We start from the raw sequence: 18,438 nt of genomic DNA, 5'->3' as shown, positions 1-18,438 counted from the left end.
TATTTAAAGCTTAGATAGTTGGGAGAGCTCCAGTTGGACATGTATTACTTGTATATATGAACAGGACACAATTACACCTGGGATATAAACGGTTCTTTGTTTTGGTTGCAGCATTAGCCACTGGTGACTTGTGTATGATGTGATGTATCATTAGTTTTGTCATGAAAGGCTCGAATTCTGTTCAGAACAAGTGACCTTGATGGGGGGGGGGGGGATTGGAAATTCTGGCCTTAGGAAAAGCATGTTTGCATTGGAAGAGAAACACAGGGAGAGAGATAAAGAGACAGAGAAAGACAGAAGGAGAAGGCGGGGTGTAGAGATGGGTAGGGAGTCTGAGAGGAGAAGAGGGCATGGTTTGGTCCAGCTGCAGCTGGCACAGTCTGTAACCTTTGTGATGAAGGCTGGCAAAAGGCTCGGCAGGCAGAGATGCTCAGGGGCCAATATGTTGGCACTTTCCCCAGACTGTCAACTGGCCTTGTTCATTCACAGCCTCTACCATCTTTGGAATCTCACTTCATCTTCTTTTGGAATGTATAATTAATATCTCCAACTGGCTGTGGAGTTTTAATTGACTATTTACACCAGTTTTAGGGACATGGCGAAAGCACCACATTTCCTTGTCCTACATAATTTCCAGTAATTATTGGAATGAAGATATTTTACACAGTAAGAGCCCTCAGATGAGACATTTGCATTTGGTTAAAAGACAAGTGTGTTGTGTATATAGTTTTTTTTTTTTTTTTTTTTTTTTTAGAAGACTACTTGATTGTAAAGAATTAAAAACAGTTCCATGAACTGGGACAACAACCATGGAGCAAGAAAAACTGGCTTTAAGTCTCCTTCTCAAGGGCATAATAATGGATTTAGGACTTGCTCCATGTGTGGATCAAACCAGCAACCTTCCACTTATTCTGAAATGTTTTGTGGGAAATAGTATCATATTTGCAATGGAATGGGACGAGAGTGGTACGCTACCAGAATTCTCCTTGGAGTCGGATTCAGAATCAGATGTTTCCGAGGACTCTGATGCTTTCTCTGGCAGGTTAGGCAGCTGTGCGATGTCCATAGGTGTGTCTTTGTACTCTGGATTACTGCCCATTAAAAAAGAAACCACATAAAAAGACACATTTAGAAGATAGAAGTCATTCACTTTGCCAGCTGAGAATCATTCACAGCTGTGTGAAACATCCTTCACTCTCTTCTCTAGAATGTTCCAGACATCCTGATTGATTCACTGCGGCCCAAACCACAGAGCATTCTAATGTTCTCTCAGCCCGTGCACAGACCCAAAAGCAGTTTGAGAAGAGTGGTGCGTTTAGCCTTCGTCATCTTACAGAAGAGCAGACAATTACTAACTCTCTCAAGTGGGAAATACTTTCATCTTGTTACAGTGCCGGATGGAACAAATCAAAATCTAAAGATATGGCATTTTCATCAAAGTAAAAGACTCGTATACCTCAGTACATAGTTGACCCAGATGATGTTTTTTTCATTGGCGTTCTTGGCGTTGATTGCAATAGTGGCACTGGACTGGATCCAGATATAACCTCCATTCTTCTGAATCCAGCGGTAATACTTTGTCACACTTTGACCTTTATTCATCACTATAGAAAGAGGAGATGATACAAGAAAGGAAAGGAGGAGGATAAACCTGTGAACATTGTAATATATGAAATGACACTGCTTAAGTTTTCAAAAGTTTACAGCAATACATATACTCAGGTTTAATTACAACAATAACTAATAATAATCATAATATTTGCATTTAGTGTGCCCAGGTAAAGCTCAAACCTATCCATTATTTCATGCTGTGTTCACATCATGAACATTATTAATCTCCAAAGCCCAGCAGAGGGTGCTGTGACTGTTTGCTAAGGGCTCTGTAATTGTGTCCTTGTCTGAGGCTACTCATGTGAAGACACTGTGGCAGTTGCCATAATTTTGGCTAAATTAAGCGCTAAATGGCGATCTCAAATAATATGAATTTGCATTAATCATTGTTCTGCACAACAGAAACAGTCGGAATCCAAGCACGGCAGTAAATTCAGATTCTGGGTTTAATTACAGTTACAAATAGCCCTTTCCATAAAAAGAGTCCATTGAGAAGAATGATTTATAAAAGAATAAGTCTAGTAATTAAAATCATTACAGACTAATAGCATTGTTTAAGAAGCTGTCCCAAAGGCTCTGATAATTGACTTTAGTTCACCGACTGCTTTCTGTACCAATAAATGTAAAACTAAGCTGTAACTCCAGAAAATTGAGACAAAAAGCCATGAGTTGTTTATCTGACTTGTTCGCTGTGGCCAGTGGGCATGCCCTTGACTCACCTTCATTCTCTTCAACAAAGTTTACATGCTACTGAGAGTCTATGGAAGGGTTCAGCACACATGGAATGCATCTAAGCATTCTAAGTGCTCAGGGAAAAAACCATCATATTTTGCATGTGAAATGACAAAACTGATGATAAATTAAAGACCTGCCATGGTAAATATTCCCTAAAACCAACTTCAACTGTACTAAATTAAGAGGTGGAAACATTCACTTTTTCTATTTTCTATTTCTAGCTATTTTCTTTTGAAATGGTTTTAAAATCTCACAGTGGTAGATAGATGCATGTGCATTATGTACATTAAATTGGATAAGTATGATACATTTTCAATATATTAAATCTGGTCATACATATACAGTGAATTTTTTTTTCTTCTTTTTTTCCCCCTCTATCTGTGAACACGTGAGTCTGAGCAGTCCCTTTAAACCCTCATTACTGTCTACAAGTTTCCAGGACATTTTTCCCCCTGCCTTTAAACCTGATCTCATCTGCATCTGCATTTGATGTGCTGGCCCCCTCGGCTCCACACGGCACCACGTCTGTACAGGTGAGGCTTATTTTTTAACCCCCTTTCAGTTACGCTGCCATTAAATCAATCAGGGGCTGCTTGAGTTATTGATTTAGTGGTAATGAAGCCACCCCTTTCTCTCTCCCCCTCCTCGCTCTTCTCTTTCTGTATCCCTCTTTTCTTTTTTATCCGGTGCAGGAGTCGTTGGCTGCTTTTGGAGGCTTTAAAAGGAATACGGCCTCTTTAATCTGCCTGCCTTCTCCTGGAGCCTCGGGCAAGCCTGCAGGACGGTCTCTCTCTCTCTCTACTTCCGTTCTTTCTCATTCTATCCCTCTCTGCACCAGGGCCTCTGTCCTTCAGTTCTGTTAAATCACTTGGATCCCTTCCATAATAGCAGCTACCTTTCAGATACCCTTTACCCAGCGTGGCCTCACTTCCAGCAGGAGGGGTGGAGGGTGTCACTGTCATATAAAAGTAAGTAATTTACACCCGTGAAATTGCTTTATGGAAAAGTCCTTGCAGTCCACTGGGGTATTATTGTAAAGACAAGCCTTTTATGAATGAGAGAGCAGACATGCAGATCTGCGGCACCTAGGCAGGGTTTGGCTGGACAAGTGAATTGGATTCTTTGGATTTAATGGCAAAACTTAACCAGCAGAGGAAGTAAACACGTTGGCCATTTATAGAAACGGTGAGAAGTGAAATTACGACTACGACCACTTTCAAGGCATTTAGAATAACTACAAGTAAAGATGCTATCATCTGCTGGTTTTAAAGATTTCCTAGTGTTATAAAATCCAAAACGAAATCCAGTTTCTAGCTGGTCAAAGCTTGCTTTTTATGGCCATGTGCTGGTCTAACCAGAAGTCAAACTAGTTGACAACCTTGGCTAAACTGGTGCAAACAACTAAAACTAATTAGAATTACATTAAAACAACAACAAAACATTCAAATGAATCACTGCTGACGTAAATACAGTATATCCATGGATACAGAATCATATTTCATATTTACTCTGAATCCATTATGGAAGAAAACTGAAGAAACATTGTCAACGGTACATGCGATGGGTGTTAGAGCAGGTGTATTTTTCCGCAGCTGTGGAGTCTATCTTCAAGCACAATAAGGAGTGAAGGGAGTTTTTCATTAAAGTCAGTTTGAACTACTCTTCAGAGACCGGCTCTTGTAGTCTGCCTTCAGGCACAGAGCTTCAGTCTCCTGGGGTTTCTCCACACTTCTGTGAGCCATCGTTTCCCACCTCTGTCTCTCTCTCGCTCTTTCTCAGCTGGTAAAAACACGCACACACACACACACACACACACCCGCGGAGCATTTATGCGGTGAGTATTATACGTAGTCGTGTAACACAGTGTCTTTTATTAATTTAAGCCGTGTTGGTCCTGTTCTGAAGCTGACACAGGTGAGGTCAGAGCTGTCACAATGCATTTCTGCCCATATAAAACACCTGCTCTCAAATGCTTCATGAGCACCACAGTCTGCTTTCTAATTTTCCTTCAGTAAACTAGAGATCATTTTATCCAGTTATAAAGCTCAAATTAAGCCGTTAAACAAATAGATGATAGGTCATGTTTTAGCATGTCCTAAAAGTAGTAAGAAGCCCACGAGAGACTGTGCAGTACAGTGAGTTTACCTTAACTGTAGTTCTGTCATGACAACTCTCTGAGTGTTTTGATTGATATGTTTGGTCTTGGCGGAATTGACCTGCTGCAGAGTAAGTACAGGACTTTTGCCAGTACATACACGACATGCTGCTGTTGTACACATGAATTAACCGTAGCAGATATATACAGGTGGAGCTGGGGAAGGTGGAGGGTTTTTGAAAGCGTGCAGCAAACGCTACAGCAAATGCTAACAAAGTATTTGAAGGCTGAACATGTGCGCTCATTGGCTACTGATACAGCAGGAACCAATCAGCTGTGCCCTTCAGAGAATCATGTGATTGCAAGCAGTTTGAGTTAAGGACCTATTAGCCTGCGCCATCTAGAATTTCATGACAGAACTTTTTTATTTAAAACCACTGTTATGCACAACCTTGAATTATTGCTTTTATAAAATGACTATAATTAATATAGTTCATAAGCCCAACTGTAGGTTATGGTTGTCAAGCAACTTTGCATTAAACCAGACTTTTCAACCACTTTGAAGATTAGAATCTTGTCTGAACTTCCCATTTTATAAAGGAGCATAAACAACTCTTTAAGCAACTGTAGGTCAAGGTGTTCAATTTGAACAGAACTGCTCTAAATGCTTTATCAGGCCCTTAAACACTTGAGCAGTGGCCTATGACCTCTCCAATATGCATCTGTAATATATCATACATCCCAACGCATTAAGAACACAACCACATGCATGCACTCAAGCCAAAGGACCGCACACGTCACTGCATCTGCAGCACAGATCTGTCGAGAGGTTTGACCAGACTGACATCATCCCTCTTATCCCTGGCTCTAACCAATCTGATGGCCCTGTGTGATCTGATATCAGTGTCTGATTAGCAATCAGCGGGAGATCACTGTATCTGCTCCTTAGTCACGCGCGTCATGTTCATGCAGACACCTGAAGATCTGGCTCTGACACACACATCATTATAATGCATTTAACCTGTGTTGGGGAATAAAACTAAAAGTAGCAAGCACACTTTTAAAACTAAAAGTGTGACAGCAGGAATAATTACCAATAATCAAACCCTGTCTTAAACTATGGTATCTCTCATTTGAAGAAACTTACGGAATCAGTTCAACACATTTATCTACCATTTCTAGTTGTATTAGTTATTGGTAGAGTATTTGGTTTAAATTTATCTGCTCAAATTGAGATTGATTCAGTTTTTTTAAATAAATATGGCTCTTATCGCACAAAAATATATAAAAAATATTTAACGGTCATTTATTTGAACAAAGATGCTGATAACTATCAAAACATGATTTTTCCTTGACCACAAATATGTAAAAAAAATATAAAATCTTTACATTTTGAGTAGATTACAGCGTGGGAAGCAAAATTTTCAAACAATGTTTTAACCAGCATTTTATCATATCGAGCATAAACGTACAAAGTAAAATGCAGAAACGGCATCCCTATCCACTCTCTACTGCAGCGTCGTGAACGGTCATTCGCAGTGCGGCTAGATTTATGTTGATTGCCGTCACGCTAATGCGTAATAGATGGTTAGAAAGCCAGGGGTAGCTGGGGATGTGCAGTTCTCACTTAGTGCGTATTCCTCTCTCTCCTTTCACACCATCTCTTTCTCTCTCTCCGCTATCAATGCAATCCAGGGCTTCAGTCCTCTCTCCTCTGCCTCCGCTGGGTTTCAAATCAAGGTCTAATGGACCCAATCTGGTGGCTTTTTAAGGCAAAGGGACAGTGCAATACAGTGGTAATTGCGCTCTAATTCAGTTGAACTCCCAATATCTAATCAGACAGCTCCAAATTCCCTTGCCAGCCCCAAGGACACCCACCCTCCTCTGCAAACACCTAATAAAACGAGGGATTTATCCCCCTCCTCCTCCTCTTCCTGTGCCTCAACCCTCACTACTTAAATAATGGCAACCTGCCTGCTGTAGAGCAGCACACACATTTACTGTATGAAACGCTACGCCGCTCTCAATGACGCTTTGAATTTCTGCCATGGTGGTGGAGGGGAGCGGTAAAGGTGTGCTGCCAAAACACACTTAACAGATGATTTAAGATATTCAAGAAGCATGAACGTTCCTCCAGACGGTCAGCGGCCCTCCTGCCGAGCGCGATGAAAGCAGCGCGTGCAAAAGGTTGAGGAACCTTCAAAGGGCTCTGCAGTGGTGGATCGGCCCAGATGAATACTACATGACATAAAATGCACTCGAAATGTGGCGCCTGTGCATTGAGAGGAGCAACTAAAGCTGAAAGGAGGAGTGAAATGTGTAAGATGTGTAATGTCAAACGAACAGAGATTCTCAGCCACGTTCTATGCCTTGCAAGCGATATGTGGCTTGTTTGGAAGACGTGCGCTCGCCTACCCGTCTGGCAGAGGGAAGCGGTTCTTCATGGACAGTTATGAGAAGAACCGCTAGCATGGATAATCTTGCCTGTCACACTGCTGTCCCATTACGCTGAAGTGCTGCAGTGAACACATTACACCAGCTTTGGCACGTAACACGGTGTGCTCTCAGGATGTCATTGACCAATGATCAATGAGTCCCGCTAAAGCATGTAAGGACACTGAATCTTGCTCTTTAACAACCATCCTGTAGTTTTTGGCACTGTTGGGTGGCTGCACAGATTGATTGGATGGATACTCACGGTCTAAATGGCTTTGCCGAATGCCTTCCACGTCCTCTGCGTGAATGAAGTGATAACATCTTTTCCCTACGATGTCGACAGGTGTCAGGTCCATGTAGTCGCTGATTCTGAAAAGGATTATTTCAATGTTAAATCAAAATTGACAACATTTAGTTTTTGCCACTATTTTTAAGCAGTTCGATTCATTAGTCGCTCAAAACAAGACTCTTTTTTTTTTTTTTGTGCATTGAAAAATGCTTGTTTCTACAATGCAACACATCACGGGAAAAAGTGTTGTGATTGGCAATTCATGTTGACTTCAATATTCACCCACAAATCACCATTAAACATTAGCAGCAGCAAATTATAATAACATATTAGCTATTTGTCAGAACCAATTGGATTCCTGCACTTTTCTGATCCAATAAATGCCAATGGCTACATCAATATGCAGAGTTGAGCAGTCCACCAAAAAGAAGCCAAACAAGATATTACTGTGGGTTATCATATCCTAGTCAATGACAGATTAAAATAGGGCAATGACATGGGCTGCGTTTCCCAAAAGCATTGTGGGCCAAGTTGATTGTAGAGACCATTGGTGGCAATGGTTTTATGATCTATTTAGGCTTACGATGCTTTTGGGAAATGCAGCCCTGATTGGTTTTGAGTCAACCTCACTAGCCTGGTTTCCATTACAGATTTGTGCAAACTTTTGCGAAGAAAAAGGAGAAAAAAACTATTGCCAAATGACAGCGTTTCCATTAACCGATGTTATGCAGCTAAACGACATTTTTTCCTCTCTATAGGTCATTCCAATAATCATGGCAACGTATGTTGGTAAGTTAATGTATATCACAGCCACCGCACTAGCCATTGTTTTTAACGGAAGGAGACGTAGACGTGTTATCCAAGCATTAATGGCAAGGAAAGCCACTTATTCTTGGGAGCAGCACATAGTAGCACATGAGCGGTTTCTGGGTGTTTCTCCCTCCTATCGGCTTCAAGGTCTGGATAACTTGTGGCATTTCTCTGTTGTTTAGAATCCAGTATTACCTTAATTATTTTGTCTTTAATGAGTTTAATAAGTCTAATCTTCTGTCCAAACATACTGCACCTTCTCTAAAGAAAGATAGATTTTTACGATCGTTTGTTTCCATTGCAGTTTTGCGAAATATTTCTTTTTCGAAGTAAAAACGTTATTTGCGATATATGGGAGTGTTTCCATTGGGCGAATTTTTAATTTGCGCAATTTGAAGGGTAATGAAAACGCAACTTCTGATAAAGAGATTCTGATTTCCCAGCCCTTCTGTAAGCTAAATGTATAGTGCACCAGATTTTATTCATTAAAAAGGTTTCCATCTGTGATGGCAAGCTGTCAGCCTGTTTTCATTATAGACGTAATATTTTCTGACCTACTGTAGCTTTACCAACTGCTTGCTGAATCTAAAAGCAATTATCACAGAAGTATTGAAAATTTGATAAAAACAGGTGGTTAAAACCATACAAAATGCCTTTCAGTAGGGCAAATACTATTAGCAGCGTATTATTTGACTCTCACTTGCAGTCCTTCTCTACACGGATCAGAGAACATGGCCAGTGTAAAAAAAAAAACCCCGGCTAACCGATCTCTATCCACCTCCATTTTAAAGCAGGCTTTTGCTGTGATGATAACTCCGCTATAGACTTGGCCCGATTCCATTCTCTCATAAATATGTTAAGTGCAGGGGAGTGGTAAAAATTTTAGCAGACGCTGGGAGGACTTCAATCCCAGAGATATAAATAAAACTAATAAAACTAATATGATATTTCCTTTCAAGCCAGGCCAAATTAAGATGTTCTCATTTTATGGGGCAGCAGTGGAACCACAGATGTTTTGTAAGTACAAAAGAGGGTTTTTTCTTGGCCAGCTTTTTAAAGTGAGCGATAGATGTTGAAACAAGGTCATTCTGGGATTGCATTTAAGCAGAACTCATCACTATCAGCTCTATAATGAACTGCACATGAACATTACTGTGTGGCTGATTATCCACTCTTGCAAAACACATCTTCACCCGCTGATCCTTCAGTTCTACAACAATGTCATATTTTGAACTCTAAGCAGCTGAAATTGAAATTCTTTTTGCACCATTTATCATTCTTTAAGGCAGATAAAAAATCTCTTAAATCAAACTGCACACAATACTAGGCAATACATACAGTATAAGCTTTGCAAAATAAAACAAAATTGTTGCCCTCTTTAGTCAACATGAAATGACATCTCCAAGGCCAGTTAAAACTGGACTGAACATATTATATAAAGAGTGTTACCTGTTTTCACAGTAGACGATGTTGAGATCCATGTTGACCCGTGTAACAAACATCTGGCAGTCGATCCGAACCTCATTGATGGTTGGCGGAGGAAGTGCGTGTGCCACCACGACCATGCCCATGATTTGATTGGGTACCGAACGACTGTGCGTTAATGCCATTCTTATCCGCAGCCTGCCGGTAACGTGGATAACCTTGAAGAGGACACAAAGCGGAAAATTACGAACAGATCAGATGCAATCGTCCCCTCAATTACATACAAACCCTTTAGTAAGTATCAAACCGCAGTATAAAGATAAAAGAAAATAAACCAGATGAAGTCAAATAACCTCCGCAGTCCTTCTCTACACGGATCAGAGAACATGGCCAGTATAAAAAATGGCCAACCGTTTTAAAGCAGGCTGAACTCAGAAAACAGACAAAGCTCTTTGATAATGCAGTATGTACTCTAAGATCCAAACCAAGATTCTCAGGTTCTTGTAGCAGATATACATGTTCACGAAATATTAAAAAACACAAAGCACAATTTCTTTCTGAAATAATCAAGGGATAACAAAGGCAGAGCAACTAATTACTTTTTCTCTGGCTTTAAAGTTTGTAATGCTTTAAAGTCTTTTGTAGCACGTTTTGCCCAGAGGATGCATTGACTAGATTGGTAACAATGTTCTTTTTTGGATCCATCCATTTTAATCACCAAGGGAAACCTGGAGGGGATTGTTTTTGTAGTGTTTTAAACTTCTGACACTATCCTTTCATTGGTTCACCTCAGAGATTGGTGAGATGCTATTAGCATCATTCATATAGACAGTCTCGGCCCCGAAGTCACCGAGTGCTCAGGCCGGTGGGGCTCTTTGATGCTTTGTACGTTTTCCGCTGAGGGACAAGCAAACCCAAACCCCCAGGAACGACGGACTGCCACAGTCACTAAAAAAGAGTGATTCTCCTGGTTTAGAGTTGAGAGAGTTTGTTCGAACTTCACATAATTCAAAAGCCATCTCAAATCAGGGGCCAATTAAAGACGACTGCAAAGTTCAATCAATGATGTCACATCTGTCCAAGTTTACTTTGGGCTTATATTTGATGTTTTTTATTTTAATACAAAAAATATTTAGTCAGAATTTTTTTTCTGGAATTTTTATCTCGCTAAAGTTCTCCAGAATTAGAAGCTGAATAGCAGACAAATAACAGTCATGACCAACAGTTTTCAAGATTTTAGGTGGTTTAAAGGGTTAGTTCACCCAAAAATGAAAATTTTGTTATTAATAATTCACCCTCATGTCGTTTTAAACCCATAAGGAATTCATTCCTCTTCAGAACACAAATGAAGATATTTTTGATGAAATCTAAGAGCTTTCTGTCCCTCTATTAAGCAACTACCACTTTCAAGCCCCAGAAAGTGGTGGTTGCTTAGGCTGTCAATGGAGAGCTCTCAGATTTCATCAAAAATATCTTCATTTATGTTCAGAAGATGAACAAAAGTTAACTTTTTGGGTGAACTAACCCTTCAATGGTGGAGGTTGAGAAGAATCCCCCCTCCAAATGTGAACAGCGCTTTGTGAGAAGTGCTATTAATTTAATACTTTTCTATATTTGTATACGTTTCCAACCATTTTTCATAGCACAAATATTTCATGTAATATTTCAACTAAGAAACAGCATGCAACAGTTTTGAAACTTGTTGAATAGGTATTTTAGAGAAATGAGTGTTTGTTTCTGGTCTTCGATGACTGTGTATTATCACGACGCGAGCGAGCATCAGCTGTTGCCGAGCTTCAATAAGACATCACAGCACGCTGCGATCAGAAGGTGATGTCCAATTACGGCCGATATCAAACCCATGCACGCATTCTCATAAACAGAGCGGCACACCAGAGAGCGCCAGCCCAGACAAAACACACGCCGCCTCCAGAATACACATCCATCTCCACTTACGTATAACACTAGATCTTTCAATAAATAAACACAGTCATATTAAAAGCCTACAAAATGGAAATGATTCTACTGAAGCCCAAAGCGAGGGGCATCAAAAAGTTAGTTGGAAAATACAACTTTTGAAGTAATTGCCACAAAGAGAGACTCGTCGGTGAATTGCTGCAGGATTGCTCTTGGCAAGAACATCATAAGCTCTGGCAAAACATTAAATATGCTCAGGCTGCTAAATGCAAACTGACATGGCAAGGGTTCACCGCGGCCGCAGCGAGAGGCAGCCGCATAGCATATCTCAATTTAATACAAGCCAACATAACAAAGGGATCAATTTTTATAATTCATGGTTCAGCACACAATGCTCTCTCTCTTTCTCTCCCCCGCCCGTCACCGGGTCGGTGAATATAGAATAGGTATACATAAGAAATAAGATTCATCTGTTCCTAGGGATTCTCTGGAGTGCTTTTGAAATGCGATACGGCACAAGTAATGATAGAGAGCTTTTACATGAGTGCATTAACTGAGCCGGGGGCCGAGACGTCTTGGCAAAAAAAAAGAAAAGACTGGTTTAAGCTGGAGAAGAATTTACTTTGATTTGACCTCCAGAGTGAAGAGGAGATATAAACAGCCATGATGCGCGCCACGCTTCACTTCCCTCCGCCTCGCACCTATCACCTAATGCTGGCGCGCCGTATGCAAAATTCATACTTTTGTATTATGTAACAACACAAATATTGACTTAATTTGGAGTAAATGCAATAAGAAGTGTCCTTGTCTGGCTGGTAATATATGCGAATGTGCATGCGTGAATATTTATGCTATGGGTTAGTGCGCTCCCCGACTTCACGCTTATTTGCATCCAATCTATGTCCAGATGGATGCAGCGGGGGGGGGGGTTTGGATCTCAGTCGTTCACTCAAAGACACATCCAAACAATCATCTACTTCTCTATTTACAATCTGATTGACACTGAAGTAGTGTTGTCACGATACTGGAATTTCGAACTTTGATATGATACAGTGAAAAATATCGATAGTCTGTACCATTTTCGATACCACAGGGAAAACTGCTAAACAGACATTTTTATGATGGGTATTTTTTTTTCAATAGCTTATACAAAGCACAGGAAGGCTATCTTTTGAAACTTTGAACTGAAGTAAACCGTCAGTAGGAAATACAACAGAATAATACAATAGGCTTTAAGTTTTTCAGGTGGGTCTAACAGTATATTCAGGTAAGAAATACTACAGTAATGAAAGTAATCAAATCTAAAATAACACTGGATAGTTTTCAAATACAGATTTATGTTTACAGATTAAAGTTACAAAAGTTATTCATTCACTCGTTGTCTTTTGTCCTTTGATTAACATGGCAGGTTTATTAGGCTGCTGACACTTTAAGAGCTTATGCACAGATCCAATATACTCTTACACAACATGCGATTTCTTTTTCAACTATTTACATTCTAAAACTGACTGTGTTCACCTGAATGCTCTCCAAGAAGGGCATTTTGACAATTTTGTGTAGCAATAAGCCACGAAAAAGAGGTAAATTTGGTACTCGTGAGCTGTTTGAGGGGCGGCTTTATAAGAGCGCCACTTATATAGTAGTGCACATGCTTTTGTTGTGAGCGCGAGTAAAATTATGTGCAATACCCGCAACCCTGCGCCGAATTTCAGGACGTGACACCCAACACTATTCAACTGGTGCGAATGAGAGAGAGGAGACGGGTGTGTGTCAATTAGCCCGCCGGAGAGAAGAGAGAGCGAGAACACGCATCTGGTATCGGTGTATTGAAACTGCCGAAAAGGAGAATTGGAATCATTTATGATATTTCCGTATCAGTATCGAAATATCTATATTTTTGACAACACTAAGCCTTCGGTGATCTGCTTTATCAGTGGTATCGGGTATGGTTGCAACATTAAGCAGCACAAAAGGAGCCTCTAATAATGCTCCTGAATGCCCTTGTGCATTATTCCAGTAGTACACTATTATAAATCATGCCAACGTACATTACCGTTCTTAAGTTCTGGGTCTTTAATATATATATTTTAAGAATATAATATGTGACCCTGGATCACAAAACCAGTCACAAGTCGCATGGGTATATTTGTGGCAAATAGCCAACAATACATTGTATGGGTCAAAATGATCGATTTTTCTTTCATGCCAAAAATCATGAGGATATTAAGTACAGATCATGTTCCACGAAGATATTTTGTAAATTTCCTACCGTAAATATATAAAACATTCATTTTTGTGAGTAAATGCAGCACAATCGCGAAAATAAATGGACAACTTTAAAGGCGATTTTCTCAATGTTTCGATTTTTTTGCACCCTCAGATTCCAGATTTCGAAATAGTTGTATCTCGGCCAAATAATGTCATATCCTAACAAACCATACATCAATGGAAAGCTTATTTATTCAGCTTTCATGTGATGGATAAATCTCACTTTCGAAAAATTTACCCATGTGACTGGTTTACTGGTCCAGGGTCACATATAATTAATAAAATATAATATATATAATATAATTTGAAATACAAATCTTTTTTTAAACATTATAAATGTCTTTACTGTCAATCTTGTTCAATTTAATGCATTCTTGCTGAATAAAATGATTAATTTGTTCCAAAAAACTTGACACGTATACAATTCCACCGCTAATTATGATATGATAATATCGATATGATACGAGTTTTCATTTCTTTTAGAACACGACGACCAGTTTTACCTTGTATCCAGAGGACTTGATGTGGACGCCTCTCTTGGTGAGTGTGGACTTCATTCGGATAAAGAAGGAACGTTCTAGAGTGTTATCCGGCGACAGAAGACTAGGGCTGCTCGACTCCACTGCGGAAACAAACAACAAACATCCTATTACAACACTGAAACAATACACAGAGACGCAGAGATATCAGACTGCTTTAGTGAGTATGATGTGCAACATCTTCTCATTGAGTTTCTATCATCTCTTGGTAGACAGTTAATGAAACAGCACAACCTGATAAGGGGGAAGGTGCTAATCAAACTTTGACAATGTTTTAATTGTATTTACTAATAGCATGAAGCGGAGCCTTGACTAACATAATTGCTTTAAACACTACATGGCAAATGAATAAACCTCCCCAAGCTGGTGTTAGATGTATTTGCCTTCATAGGAATGTGTAAATTAGGAAATGGGAAAATTAAGAAGAGAGCAATCTAACAAACTTGGTTTCATAAGAATTCACCCCGCAACACCCTAGCATTGTAGTGCTGAGCTGTGCATGTGCAAACACCACTCACATTTGCTTCACAAAAAATGAAGATATAGAAAATATATTACAATATAGAATTTTCAATGACAGCCAAAAAAAAAAAAAAGTCTTATACTATAATACATCTCTTACCAGATGAGAAAAAAAGGAGAAAGATTTCTAGCCTTGATCTTAACACAAGGACACCTGGCGAACAACGGAGGTTCTGCTAATTTGCTGTAACACGCTTGATTAGAGCCAAATTAATTGCACATTTTAACTAGTTTTGACATTCAACATTATACAAACAGACATCAGAGGAGGTCCAGCCCGGAGAAAATAAACTCTATTAAAACAAACTTTCCACACTCTCACTAGTTATATTTACAGTACCTGTCAAAAGTTTGAAAACATTACAATGTTTTAATGTTTTAGAAAGAATTATCTTATGCTCACCAAGGCTGCATTTATTTCATACAAAAAAAAAAAAAAAAAGACAAATTTAAAGAATGGTTTTCTATTTGACCATATTTTAAAATGGATTTCTGTGATGCAAAGCTTGTGTGTGATATATATATTTTTTTCTTTTTTTTGCTGTTTAACATTTTTGTGGAAATATTATTATAAATAAATGTATTTATTCAATTTATTAAAACATTAAATATAAATCTTTTGCAACATTATAAATGTTTTCACTGCCACTTTTGATCTTTTTTTTCCATCTTTTATTTTTATCTTACCACAAATGTTTAAATTCAATCAAAGAGGTCCTGTCTCTAAATCCACCTGGACAGCAGTTGTTAAACAGAAGAAAAAAAGAACGAAAAAAAAATCCTAAATAGTCATCATAGACTAGTATATTGGGATCTCAGAGCCAAAGCAGTTAACAGTTTTCAAATAAAAAAATAGATAAAAAATAATAATACTCAGTTAAACGGTAAGATAGTATGTTCTATCAGGCTGTTATTATTTTTACATTTAGATATGCAAGGCAAAAGGTCATGTGACAGAAAATACACTTTATGTGGGTTCAGGGTTTTCCTCTTGAAGTCTGGGACATTTGAATATTTTCCTTAAAATAAGTAGCTACTAAAAACAATCAATATACAATCAAAATGCCCTCATCATGAGCATAATTCCTGAAGGATCATGTGACACTGAAGACTGGAGTAGGCTAATCATTCTAAAAATTCAGCTTTATCATCACAGGAATAAATTACATTTTTAACTTATTTTAAATTGTAATAATATTTCACAATATGCAAATGTACATATACTATTTAACTGTATTTCTGATCAAATAAATGCAGCCTTGCATAGGAGACTTATAAATTATAATGGAAAGGTTTCCAAACTTTTGACAAGAACTGTATATACTCACCATTTAATGTGTATAAAACAATGTCCAACAGTAGACATACATGCATCATAAGGCATAATACACGCATTTTGAACTAAATTAGTTCCCGAATAATGTATAATAGCATTTTGTTGTGATAATGAAACATTTGAAACAATGTTTAAGTGAAATTTTATAAGGGGACAAACCTTGTGCCATAATTATAATCATAATTTGTGTAAAAATGTGTTATTGAAATCACTGTAATCATTTTCAATAAATAGAAATATTGAAAACAATAAATACTGTAATTGTGTATATTAATTTCACATCAATCATAGTTCGAAATGTTCATAGTTTTAGATCTGTCTCTTGGACAAGAATAAAATGTGTGTATATAACAGGCATTTGGAAAATAACCAAAACATGAACAAAATCTGTCTTAATAAAATCAACCCCTGGGACATAAAAGTGTAGTTAAAGAGACACCCTAAAATGGTTGTGGGTGTGGACTGCTGTATTTCCCCATGTTCTCTCTCTCTCTCTCTCTCTCTCTCTCTCTGAGAACATGAATTAAATGTCATTTAAAATCTAACTAGTCCTTTATCACTCTAGGGAAAAGGCAGAGCCATGTTATATTTAGTCATTTCATTTCTTCTGATTAAATATGAATTACTATGAAATTTTTCTCATCATCTAACACACAAGAATATGCCAACAGCTTTTTAATACACTATATAAGCACAAACTTCAGCTCTAAGAGTTTAATTCGCCTCTCTAATCCAATCACATCAACCTTATTTCTCTTATCAGAAATTCCCATTTTGAATTAAATGAGCTCATTAGTTTTAATCAAAGGCAGAGAGATCAAAACTTGCACTTAAATGCTTTAGATCAGAGCTGTCAGTCAAGCGTAGAGTTCTATTTGACTAAAACACAAGATCAGAGGCCGTTGCATCTCACCGTTTTCATTAAGAATGAGACAGGCTCTAAGATACGCCGTCCTTCTTTTTTTTTTCACGGGCGGCGCTTGGACGGAGAGAGGTCACTTACCACGTGCCCTCAACGACCTCTCTTTGCTGATAATGACAGGAATATGAATTATACAGTAAAACCTTTGCGACAGTCACACACTCCTGCCTGAACATTACGCTAAATTTCAGGATCCCCCTCGTGCCATTGAACAATAACAAAGAATGGGAAGTAAATATTTCATCAATTGATTAATTTGAGAAATTAATTAGCATATCATGTAATTAATTCATTTTAAACCAATTTTAAGTATATGTTCATCGAACACAAAAGGCAATCCCTTTGCTTTGCCAGCCAACATTTGATCGAGCGCAACAAATACTGATAGATGCTATTTACAGTGTAGATAGCAACAACAAAAATGACACTAAGTGCTTTGTCCTTAATTTCCCCATAGGGATCAATAAAGGAAGTCTATGTCTAAGTTATGCCATTAGGCTAAGTTATAATATTAAATGCCATTTACACTAAGGGAAATAGCAGCATTTTCTTACATAGCAGCTAGATGCTATTTGCAAGTGTGTATTGTAGTATATTATTAAACAGTGTTCAATGATAACAACATATTCAGTGTATATGATTATATTAGTTAAAATCACAAATGGATACTTTTTACACATTTAAAATAAACGCCTCTCCGAGCTGATATGTGATATGTAAAAGGGAGAAAAATCAGTTCGGAAAAATGCAGATTCGAACTCGGGTCAGTCACGTCAAAAGCTAATGTTCTCCACACCACTGATCCTGTTATCTGCAGGATTTCTTTTGTAATTTTGTCTGGCTCAATCAGGCACTGGTGGGCGGAGTTACTGTAAATAGCCTCTGCCAACAAGGCAGGCTTTGAATGTCCACTGAATGTTGTTTTAATATCTATTTAAAGAAGCAATACGGTTCCTGTAAAACATTTTTCTCAGCGCCTAATCTATCACTACAATGATGCACAAGAATCAACAATCAGCATTCAGGTGTCTGATACACTGTCTACCAGGGTAAAGTGTAAATACATTTACTGTATGTTACCCTCTGTGCTAGATTAAATAGTCTATTTGAACGCAGATTTGAAACACCTCAAAAGAAGTTTTGCTGCATGTCAAAAACCTGTTGTTTTGTTCACATCTGAGTTTCTAGTGCTGCCATGTCTGCAGTCCAGCAGAGCCCACTGTGGCTGTAGGAACATGGGCAGATCTGCTAAATCATCAATATCATCCAATCCATGAGATTAAGGGAATCTGCAGTGTGTGTCGAGAGAGTCTTATGTGCTCGACTTAAACCTACATCCCCACAAGGCACCTGTGTTCCAGCAACAGCACAACACTCCACACACTGGAACTTTTGTTTTTGTGTTGTGTATCTGAACTCCCTTACTCTTCAATCCAAGTGGGACAATAACAGAAAAAAAACCCCCATTAAAATCTAGATAATTCCACAGACATCCTCTTCATTCTTTTGTGGAGTTTAAAGGTACACTATTTA

At 38.5% G+C, this 18,438-nt stretch overlaps 1 protein-coding gene across 2 annotated transcripts in view; it reads right to left on the bottom strand.

Annotated features, from left to right (window-relative positions):
- npas3 (neuronal PAS domain protein 3) overlaps positions 1 to 18,438 on the bottom strand; it is a 318,042-nt gene that overhangs the window by 5,157 nt on the left and 294,447 nt on the right. For both annotated transcript variants that reach the window (XM_084392651.1, XM_084392652.1), the window contains exons 7-11: positions 14,090 to 14,208; positions 9,426 to 9,619; positions 7,140 to 7,246; positions 1,457 to 1,604; positions 976 to 1,091 (exon numbers count right to left, since the gene is read on the bottom strand). In XM_084392651.1, the coding sequence (XP_084248777.1) occupies positions 976 to 1,091; positions 1,457 to 1,604; positions 7,140 to 7,246; positions 9,426 to 9,619; positions 14,090 to 14,208 (684 nt within the window). The remainder of the gene's footprint in view (positions 1 to 975; positions 1,092 to 1,456; positions 1,605 to 7,139; positions 7,247 to 9,425; positions 9,620 to 14,089; positions 14,209 to 18,438) is intronic.

The sequence above is a fragment of the Rutilus rutilus genome (assembly GCF_951802725.1).
Source record: "Rutilus rutilus genome assembly, chromosome: 21".
NCBI lineage: Eukaryota > Metazoa > Chordata > Actinopteri > Cypriniformes > Leuciscidae > Rutilus > Rutilus rutilus.
This window is presented reverse-complemented; position numbering and strand designations above follow the sequence as displayed.